Genomic DNA, 11211 nt, shown 5'->3' on the forward strand with positions numbered 1-11211 from the left:
TTCGGACGTAATCAACATTACAACTACGGATTGATCGTCTGGTAGGCCACATGTTTTCTAGACAGCTCATGTGATTGCATTCTGTGGGTAATTATTGTCTATGTGGACATTGGTCCATCTACTGGAGATGTGAGGAAAATTCAGAAAGGAGATACTACAAGGAATTACGGTTCAAAAAATAATAATCTCTAAAGAAACATCTCTACATCCAAGCTGTTTAAACCAGAGAACATCTACTTCAACGGAAAATAAATAATCTCAGAGAGGTTTATGAGCCAAATTAATTGTCAAATTCGTCAGAGTCATCAGACTTGTCAGAATTATCAGATTCATCATCATTGTCCTTTGCAGAATCCTCTTCGAGTTCTTCATCAGAATCACTATCGCGCCCATTGATGAAGTCTGGGTGGATATTAGGATCATCTGAGTCCGAGTCATCCTCTGCTTCGTACTCAGCTTCGAGTTCAGCTTCAACCTGCTTCGCAATCTTTTGAAGTTCTCTGGTACGCAGGTCTGGCTTAATCTCGTAATTCCGTACCACCCACACAGTTTCCACTTCAGAAGCATTAGCGTCAGATTCGGAGGGTACACCATCAAGAAATCGACGCCTCTCTTCAGCCGCCTGTATCCTGCACCAGATTCGATCCTTTCTACGTCGACGATCCTCCATCTCATCATCCTGGGAATTTCTCTTCATGAGCTCTTCATAAGAGATCCTTCGGTCATTAAGGGGTATGCTATCTTTAGATCCCTCAACATAATTCGTTTTAGCTCGCGATTTGGCTGCATAAGACTTGGAATCCTCATCAGAAGAGCTGGAGGAGTAATCGCTGTTGCTGCTGGTGGAAACCATCATTGTCTGGAATCAAATCAGAAGCACAGAATTACAAACGACCTAATGATATCAGTTTCAACAAAGAAAATGGTAATCCCCAACTCTTACCTATTTTACAGTTTCACTAGACTTTAGTGATGACTCGAAACTTCGAAAACTTGCTCACTCCTTCAAACCTGCGAAGACGAGCAAAACTTATCATTCTAGAGTCAACACTGACTTTTCACAAAACTATGAATAGTTCATATAACCTTTCATGTGAACGTTCGTCGATTTTCTACATGTGTGCATATACTATAAAATCGCCAAACTCATACATACATTATGTCATCACGAATATAATTGTTTGCTTTCAGCAATTACTCAAAAATCATAAATTGATTTTCATAAAACCGTGAACAACCCACGTAAATTTTTACTGAGTGAACATCCACTGGTTTTTCGAAAATTGGACAGACGTCCATTCTACAATTGCGAAAACTCACGTACAGATACTATTTCACCGTGAATAATTGTCTACTTTCAATAGTTGTTCAAAATCAAAACATTGATTTTACAAAAATATATAACGTGAAACTCACGTAACTTTGAAAATATGCATTTTCTTGGTCCCTCTCGTGAGCATCCGTCTTTGAAACGAGAGTATATTTTCAAAAACAAAATTTTTCATGAAAGATCATAGACAAAATTTTATTACTAGCACACGCACGTCTATTCAAAAAAAAAAAACTTTTCTCTTGTACGAGCATCCACCTTTGAAATGAGGGTTTATACACTTTGTAAAATCTCACATATTTAAAAAATAAAATTTTGGTTTTCATGAAAGCTCATACACAAAATTTTATGTCATTAGACTCAGGTTTATTTTGTTTGTTTCTTAAACGAACGTCTGTTCCTAAAACAAGGATTTCCTTTTTTGGGCCGAGCCCGTATACGCTGAACTGACCAAAACTGGAATTTCAACCGACCAAATCAGCAGTGACTCATCTCTCCACCCTCATGGGATGACACTCTATCTTACTATCAGGGTTCTTATCTGTGTATTTGCTCGTACATGACATCATTGGGGTAAATCGAGGATTCTGAAACTACCTTTGTAGACTAAGTTCAACCACTGATCTCGTCGACTGAAAATCACCATTTAATGCTTACTGCGGAACATGACTGTTCCTCACTAAGCAGGGGACTTAATGTAGATGATGGATTTTCAACAAAGGTCAAAACCGTAAAATCATGTTTCTGACGCGGCTTCAGGGATCCATGTGACGATTCGTGTTTTACGAAGTATGATGCATATGTCGCTCGAAAGGACTCTCCAGAGCGTTCGACACCAGGCATTTCATCATATCCTCTATGTAGAATAACGCAATTGGGCAGTTCTCCGTAAGATTGAGAGCTTAACGCCTTCAGGATGCCGGTGACACTCACTATTCCCTAACTACATGGAGGAATTCGCCTCTACATGGAAGAACAATTGGGAGGTTCTTCGTAAGATTGAGAGGAATAACGTCTTCAGGACGGTGATACTCACTGTTCCTGACTATGTATAGAGACCCGTGTATAGACTCAGGCGGTCCTCCATACATGAAATGTTGAGAGGGAAAAACGTCTTCGGGACATTAGCAACACTCGCCGATTTACTGACTATACGCAAGAGATTAAATTCTAGGTCATATTGACCATTGAATTCCTAGAAGATAATCTATCTTATCTCATTACTCCTATTTCATGATCGAAATGTTAATAGATAAATGTATTACTCCGATTTCATGATCGAATCCATGCCTGATCTCATGAAATGGTAATAGATCTTACTCCGATTTCATGGTCGAATCCACAGCTGATCTCATGAAATGGTAATATCACCACTTATTTTATTACTCTGATTTCACGATCGAATCCACGGATGATCTCATGAAATGGTAATAGATATTACTCCGATTTCATGGTCGAATCACCACGGTCCCATGGAATGGTAATATCACCGCTCATTTCTTTACTCCGATTTTATTGTCAAATCTGCGATTCCATGAGATAGTGATGAAATTATCATTTTATTATTCTGAATCCATAGTCCAATCCGCTGCTGATTTTATGGATTGATAATAAATAACTACTCATCTTATTACTCAGTTTCATGAATTATTCTCCACTGAATTTCATAAATCAGTAATAAATACCCAACAACCGGGCATCTGGACCATCACTGAGTAAGCCCCACAAAAATGGTGCGAGTGTACTCGACAATGATGCACGACTGAGCACCCGGATGCACGAACGAGTGTCCAAAAATATGAAATAATGAGGAATCATTTGCAAAACAGGAGAAAATAATAAATATTAATAAAATAATAAGAGGCGCCCAAGGCCGGGCCCACCAGCCGGCCGGCCGGCCATGCCCTAACAATGGTCGGTCCGTGCCTCTCCCATGATTTTCCTTATTTTTTGTTATTTCGTGAACTCACGAAAACTCCTTGGTTTTAGCAACTTTCCTTGTTTTTGCAAAACCCGTGAATTCTCCATAATTTCGTGGATTCACGAAATAATATTATAAAATAAGAAGAGGTGTGCGGGACCGGGCAACCTAACCGGCCGGCCATGCCTAAGCCGTGGCCGGTCCCACACCTCACAATCCTTAGCGTTTTATAATTATTATTCTCTAATCTCACGAAACTCCTCCGTTTCAATAAAAACTCGTGGATTCTCCATAACTTCAAGGATTCTCCATAACTTCAAGGATTCATGAAAAATAATAAAATAGGGAAAGGTGTGTGGGACCGGGAAACCTAGCCGGCCGTCCATGCCCTAGCCATGGTCGGTCCCACACCTTGCAATCCCTAATATTGCATAATTATTATTTTCCTCAATTCATGAAACTCCTGGGTTTGAGCAAAATTCATGATTTCTCCATATTTTCTCAAATATTGCTCAAATCACGAAAAACCAAAAGCCAACATAGTCATACGACTGGCTATCCTTTCACAGTAATTTTAAATATTAAAATACTTTTATTTTAATATTTAAAAATATTGATGAATTGAGCATACATGCTCATTCCAACAAAAATCAAGAATTCTCAGTGAAGATGAAACTCTTCTGAAAATTCACGATATTGCTCGAACGCGCATTAGAAAATACTGAAACCCTCAGTATGGAAACACGGACACCACGGAAACACGTGCACGCCTTCATGACCGACCAGGGTCATTCCTAGGGCTTGCACAAGGCCGGTCCCACACGTTTTCATAATTCTGACCTAATTTGCTCAATTGCTCATACTAGGCACCAACTCTCTTCAACCAACTGGGGGATTCTCCAAATGACCAACAACTGGTCTCGTGACCACCAAGATCCGGTCTCATGCTCTCTTGGTCGGTCCTCATCTCTCATACCTAGGTTTTATCACCTAATGTTGAATCCAGCAATATTTCAATAAATGATGAAACCTGCATTTAATCATCGTTCTTTCACCAACTCTCAAACTGAGAACCCTAGTGCGTGCTCACTCGAGCACTGGGCACCCATCGACGCTCATCATCCCATGTGGTCGGTCCCTCTTCACTCATGACCAATTTTCAGCAATTCACCAATTGTTGAAGGATTGATCAAAAATTAGGGTTTCGAACAAACGCTCCACGAATCACCATTCTGAGCAAGTTCAAACACAAAATTATGTTGATTCAGCAATCAACATCCAAATTAATAATATTCGGTAATTCACCAATATTTTTGATTAGTATTTTATTGGGTCACGGCACCAGTAAATAATTCTTTGAATTGAGCAATACTTGCTCAGTTGCTCGAACATTGATCCAATCACCAATATTCGGTAATTCATCAGTAGTTTGTCGAATTGAGCAACACCTGCTCAGTTGCACACCAAAATTATCGAATTCGTTAAATTGAGCAATACTTGCTCAGTTGCTCGACAAACTCTCGATATTCGGCAATTCGTCGAATTGAGCAATACTTGCTCAGTTACTCGACAAACTCTCAATATTCAGCAATTCGTCGAGTTGAGCAATACTTGCTCAGTCGCTCTAGTCAGTAATTCATTGACATCTCAGAGAACTACATGTTCAATCCATGAATCGCTGAGCATTCACCACTTATGCTCGATTCAACAAAACTAGACTGACAGTCTAAATCAGTCAACAACTGACCAATTAATACACGTCTGCCTTGCAGACTCCACGATTCGTGAAATATCAATCACGTCACAAATGGGGGGATATCACTTAGGGTTTTGGTCTGGCGGTCTATGGCACGTGGATTCATCCACAACGAGAAATGTGCGTAAGTCGTGTAAACGGTTGAAGGAGTTAGCAAAGTAGTGGGTGCACGATCAATCAAGTCTCCGCACGACATGGAACTGACTTTACCACGATCTCCCACTTTCCCACTCGTTTACTCAAGAAACCTTCACACTTACAGGGATCAGTGGTACATCATTCTTGCAATAAAAATAAGTCTAAATCGAGGACATCTAATATCATCGATTATCATCATTATCCGTCAACAAGTCGATATAAAATTATTCACAGAACTCAACTTCAGCAGTTCAGCAATATTGGAGAAACCTTCAACACACCCACAATCCTTGATCATCACTGATCCCACACAACTCTCAGCTTCCCTCATACAGATCAACCCATCTCCCTCTTTGCGACCGAATTGACTCTGGAACGGCTATTGTCTTGGTTTAGGCCGGAGTCATACAGATTGATTCTCGAATCTAAGCACCCCCTTTGTAGCGGTGCATCTGTGTGAGGTTCAGCAGTTCGCTCGGTTGAGGAGTCTCGACAGCACGCTCGACTCTCCACTTTCCTAGGAAACCATCAAACCGTTTTTCCCCATCTACAAAACCAAATCAAAAATCTTCTTTGTGTTCAAATATTCTTTAATCTTCAATAAACATCTGCACAACACCACTTGAATATCTTGTGATCAATCACACACAGAACGGAGTCTGTTAACAATGGATTATCATAAGACGTCTTTAGATCTACAAACAGTTCTAAAGATCCCGTCGATACTTCGATCTAGTTTGACTGAATCTTATATTAGAAGAGAAGACTCTCAAAAATAAAAAAAACTAGGTGCAACCACAGTTCAACAACCGTTAGTCAATCAAATCAATCGAAAACTAAAATAAACTGCAATTATCCAGTTTCCCACCAACGGTACTTGTAGATGCTACTTTATCCCACATAAGTCTTTAAACGAGTGGTCGTAAGAGATTTCGCCTAATTAGGGTACTTTCCTCTCCGATTAGACGGCTCCACCAGAAACCACAAAAAGATGAAGTTTGTCTGGATCTTAGGATAGCTTGCTCGAAATACAAACTTGGGTATTTATAGACCAAGGATGTTGCACACCAAGGAATTTCCAAAACGAACATTCTCAAGATATGCAATCAATTCCCAAATCGGTTTTTATAATTCCAAGAAATGCTTTGTCCAATATTTCCGAAATCTCACTAGAAAATCTCCAATTAGTAAATGCACATTACCAATTTTTATTCTTTAGAGATATGCATTTAATTGCTGGTAAATAAAGCATATAAAACTAACAACTAAGGGTGCACACGGTACGGTTCGGCTCAGTTATTTCCAAGACCGAGTACCTGTACCTCCCTAGCCTAGGTTCCAAAATTTTGGACCGGTACCTGTACGTTGTACCTCGGTTCCGGTACAATTCGGTAAACGTACGGTATCAGGTACGTTTCCGGTTCCAATCGGTTCTTTTCTGTCAGAATTCCAAACAGATTTCCCTGTCAGTTTTCCACACAAGTTATGTACCTGTTTTTCAATATATTAAGCAACATCTCAATCAAAGAACAAAGTAATAACCCAAAATTAGCAATAATTATACTAGCAAACCAAAGTGCCAAACAACCAAAGTCTTGACAAGTAGCAGTAGCACACAAACTGACAAACAACCAAAGTCTTAACAAAATAACAAGTACTCAAGTAGGAGTAGCAAAAACACACACACTGATGACTGACCAACAACTAATAGAAATTTAACAACTAATAGAAAGTTAGTTGAAGTTGTAGCATGGCTGAAGTGGTTGTGGAGATCTATTACATGGCTGCACTGGTGGTGGCATTATTTTTGATAGGACCCAGTAACTCTGCAATAAAAAGTAACAGCAAGTTAGGCAGTTGGTAACTATTACTAAAAAAAGTAACAATGAAAAAGAAATTTGTGAATATAATATGTTACCTTCTTCAACTTCGATATCGTCATCTGGTATGTAGTCACATAAAATATCAAGTTGTATTGGCTTCCTTAGTCAGCTTTGTGTGCAGAGCAATGCCTCAATTGTCCTTGTAGATAAAGATCTTCTACAAGGACTTAACACTCGCTTTCATGTGCTAAAAGCAGATACATAGGCAACAGAAGACACAGGAATGGCTAGTATGTCCTTAGCCATATGTCCAAGTATCTTATACTTGTTATTGTTGGTCTTCCACCAACCCAATAAGTCAAACTCATCATCATCACCATCTTCTCCTTCACCTTCTTCAAACTTGTCTATCAAATATCTATCCAACTCTGTTTTTCCCACATCATCATCTGGGTTGCTCTTGAACCTCTTAGTCCTTGACATCAACTCTTTCATACGACTTGGGCCTGCCCCTGGTTTACTCACAACTGATTTGTCTTTTCCCTGCATAGAAGTACTTGACTCCTCCTCATGAATTGAATACACATCCTTATATTCTTCAAATAGAATCTTAAAATCCAATAACACACTCCTCATAACATGTTCAACCTTTGGAAACTTCTTTCCATACAAACAATCAAGAGCAAATTCTAGTCCTTTCTCTTTCTCTCTAGGATCCAACAACATGGCAAAAAAAAGTTATAGAGTTCATCTTTGTATAATCACCCCAATATTTGTTATACTTCTTAAACATTTTGGAAGCCATATTTGCAATAAAAGGATCTTCATCTACATTATCTCTAAACTCAAGTAGTTGTTCATAAATGAAAACTAATTGTCATAAGAATGTATGTGTTGTTATCTTAGTTGAGGCTGAAAATGCAACAGTGGCATCAAAGAATACCTTCAAACATTTCACAAGGCCTCTGGCAAAGATCCAGTCCTCTTGACATGGAGCAGGTTTCTTCACTATAACCTTCTTCTTCTTCTTCTTCTTTTGTGCCTTCTTCTTGCCTTTCACATCATCTTCTTCTTCTTGTTATTATTTACTAAATTCTTCTTCTTCTTCACCAACATTAACATCAATATCAAAATCATTAGTATCGGGTAAATCTTTCTCATTGTCTTTAGTGGGGAAATAAAACAACTTCTGATATTCCTTATCATACCTTTCTAACCTAGTGAAAGCTCTTTCAAACACAAGTGCAGCCTCTAGCATCAAGAATGTGTTGTTCCATCTAGTCTTAACATCTAATATCAATGCTATCTTAGACTCTATTCCAATTAATTTGCACAATGCCTAAGCTTAGACAACCTAGATGGAGAACCCTTATACTTGACAACTGACCTTATCCTTGCAATTGATTTGTTGTAGACCCTTACAGCATCTTTTACAACAAGTGCAAGTACATGAGTTGCACACCTTACCTGAAAATATGTAGATTCATACAAGTATTAGATTTTTGTACAAAGTAATAACTAATAAACACAATTCTAACTAGGAAGTAAAAAAAAAATCATATGCAAGTACTTAGCTCTCTCTTCTGCCCTTGTCATAGAAACAATACTAGTGGTCAAATAATCAATTGCTACCTTGTTGGCACTAACATTATCCAAAGTGACAGAAAAAACATCTTTAAGCCCCCAATCAGACAAGCACTTCTCCAACATCTCACCAATATCAATTCCTTTGTGACCACTAACCTCACAAAACATAATAATTCTTTTTTCTAACTTCCAATGTTGATCAATAAAGTGAACTGTTACACAGATGTAGTTGAAATTATTTGGTGAAGTCCATGTGTCTTTTGCCAAACCAACCCTCTGCTTGCTTGACTTGAAGTAAGTTTTCAACTTCTCTTTCTCATCTACATAAATTTCTAATAAACATCTGTAAACAGTATGTCTTTGAACAATAAAAGATAAGAATTACTGAGCATGTTCAAAGTATGTCGACATTTTTTCTTTGTAAATCCTCTTTCATATTTACAATCTTGGAACCGATTATACCACACTTACAAACAGGTTAGAATTGGTTCATCTGTATTCCAAGAACTATGTGATTGATCAAATATCAATTCACTAATCATGGGTTTACGGTTTTACCAAACACAAGGATCGTGTCTGCCTTAATATGGTTACTGGGACAGGTTACATCAGTTACCAGGATCGGTTATATCAATTACCAGGACCGGTTACCATATTCTCATGGTATTACTTGTGATCGGTTACACAAGTCACTAGGATCGGTTACACCAATTACTAGGACCGGTTACGCCAATTACAAGGATCGATTACACAACTCTTTTGTGATTGGTCACAACCAATTACTAGGATCGGTCACACCAATTACAAATATCGATCATACCATCTTAGGGGATTACTTAGGATCGATTACACTAATAAAAGTCATACCAATACATAATAAGTCAGCCACTGTGATTGGTTTTACCAAGATACATAACAAATTATGAACAGTTCTACTAACTCACACATATTGGCAATCCAAAGATATGCAATGAATAAAATACCAATAAGCCTAACGGTTTCCTTTTCGATTCATAAAACAAGTTCGTGAATATATTTCCTTTAAAAAAATGTAAACATTGTTTTCTAGGATGAATTTTCGTCTTTATCCATACACATAACAATACCATTCATACGATTATGTCGATGTCTTATATACAAAATTCAATTTTCTGGATAGCCCATTCCTTCGTGGTTATTGTTGTTAGGAGTGAGATTTTAGAATCGGAAGAAAATGTTTTATGGTCTTAATTTTAATTCTCTTATAATCAGAAATTCAAAATAATTTTATAAAACAAGGAAAATCAGCTGAATTTGAGATCTCAAATCCAGGAGCTTTCGGAGGTATATACAGATGAGTTATTGAGATGGCGTGAATGGTTATTGTTTCGGTGTTTATCAAGTATCAGTGCGTAACTTGGGATTTTTCTGTCAAAAAGGTTTTTCTATCTTCCCTTGCATTTTGATCTCGTAACTTTTGTACAAAATGTTGTGTTGGCTTGAAGAAATGATTTTTCTCATATATGTTGTTAATGTCCTTTGGTTCAAGGGTCTTTGGTTGAATTTCACTTAAAAAATTTTATTTTATTTTCATATTAGAAATTATTGTAATTCCTCCGCATAAATGGGGTGTTCAATTAAATTAGATTTGATTGGAATCTGCGAAGAATTAGGGGAAATGGGTTAGAGTTTGAGATGAGAATGGTTTGGATTTTGACTAGAAAACAAGTGAGAAAGCTTGGCTTGCATTAGTGTCAGTAAGATGTTTGTCCCTTTGCTTCAATGGAAGTTCATTTCTCCTTTATGAACATGCTTGCTAATATGGATATGCTTTATACTTAGTTAATTTAAAACTTGGCTAAAACGATAATTAGTTGTTGCTTACTAGAATCTGTGGCGTTTTGATTAATTAGGTATTGTGAGTATATAGTTCCCATCAAGTCTAATGGAATTTTGAAGTGATTATGGATTGATTTACCTCATATTCTTAACATCAAATGAATATGCATAACCATGGTACAATCAGGCTAGGTAGTTTTGTCTAGAATAAAATGTCAAGTCTATGGTGTTGTAATGGGTGCCTCCTAGCAAGTTGGATGTTGTACAAGGGTTGATTGTTCTTTCCATGATTTAATTTTATGACTTTATTTGATTGGTTGAGACTCAATTAAAATTCCAAGATGAGAATAGTGTGTGGGTGTATCTCATCCTAGTGCTTTCTTTTAATTTCTGCTCATTTCCGACTAGCATAGCAGAAGTAATGTCATATGTCTCATTTTGACTTCTAGCGGAATCTATAGAAATCTTCGATACAGATTCTAAATAAGTTTGGTTGGATAAATTTTATGGGTTTTTAGTTATGCTTGCACCATTGATCTATATATATATATATTAATTGGTATCCATTCACTTGATAGACGTGGCTTAAAAACGTATATTGACATGGTGTTCATCCTGATCTCTTTTACATGTTCCCTTGCTCACTAGATTGATCTCATACATTTTGGAAGTTACCATTTATGTAGTATATATGGTTGGAGGTATTGGTTTTGCTGTGGTTAGGAACTTGGCAGCATTTTATAGGGAGAACCATATACCTACAAAACTGTACGTGTAACCTGCATTGCAGTATGTACGTGGAAAATTAAGTTTTTGTTTGTTCTGCAAATAGGGATGG

At 37.5% G+C, this 11211-nt stretch overlaps 1 protein-coding gene across 1 annotated transcript; it reads right to left on the bottom strand.

Annotated features, from left to right (window-relative positions):
- Positions 1-280: 280 nt before the first annotated feature.
- Positions 281-697, bottom strand: LOC113272769 (calsequestrin-1-like). The gene has a single exon (XM_026522566.1). It carries the CDS (start codon positions 695-697, stop codon positions 281-283), a length of 417 nt encoding a protein of 138 aa, XP_026378351.1.
- Between the last annotated feature and the right edge of the window lie 10514 nt (positions 698-11211).

The sequence above is a fragment of the Papaver somniferum genome, chromosome 4 (genome assembly GCF_003573695.1).
Source record: "Papaver somniferum cultivar HN1 chromosome 4, ASM357369v1, whole genome shotgun sequence".
Taxonomy (NCBI): domain Eukaryota; kingdom Viridiplantae; phylum Streptophyta; class Magnoliopsida; order Ranunculales; family Papaveraceae; genus Papaver; species Papaver somniferum.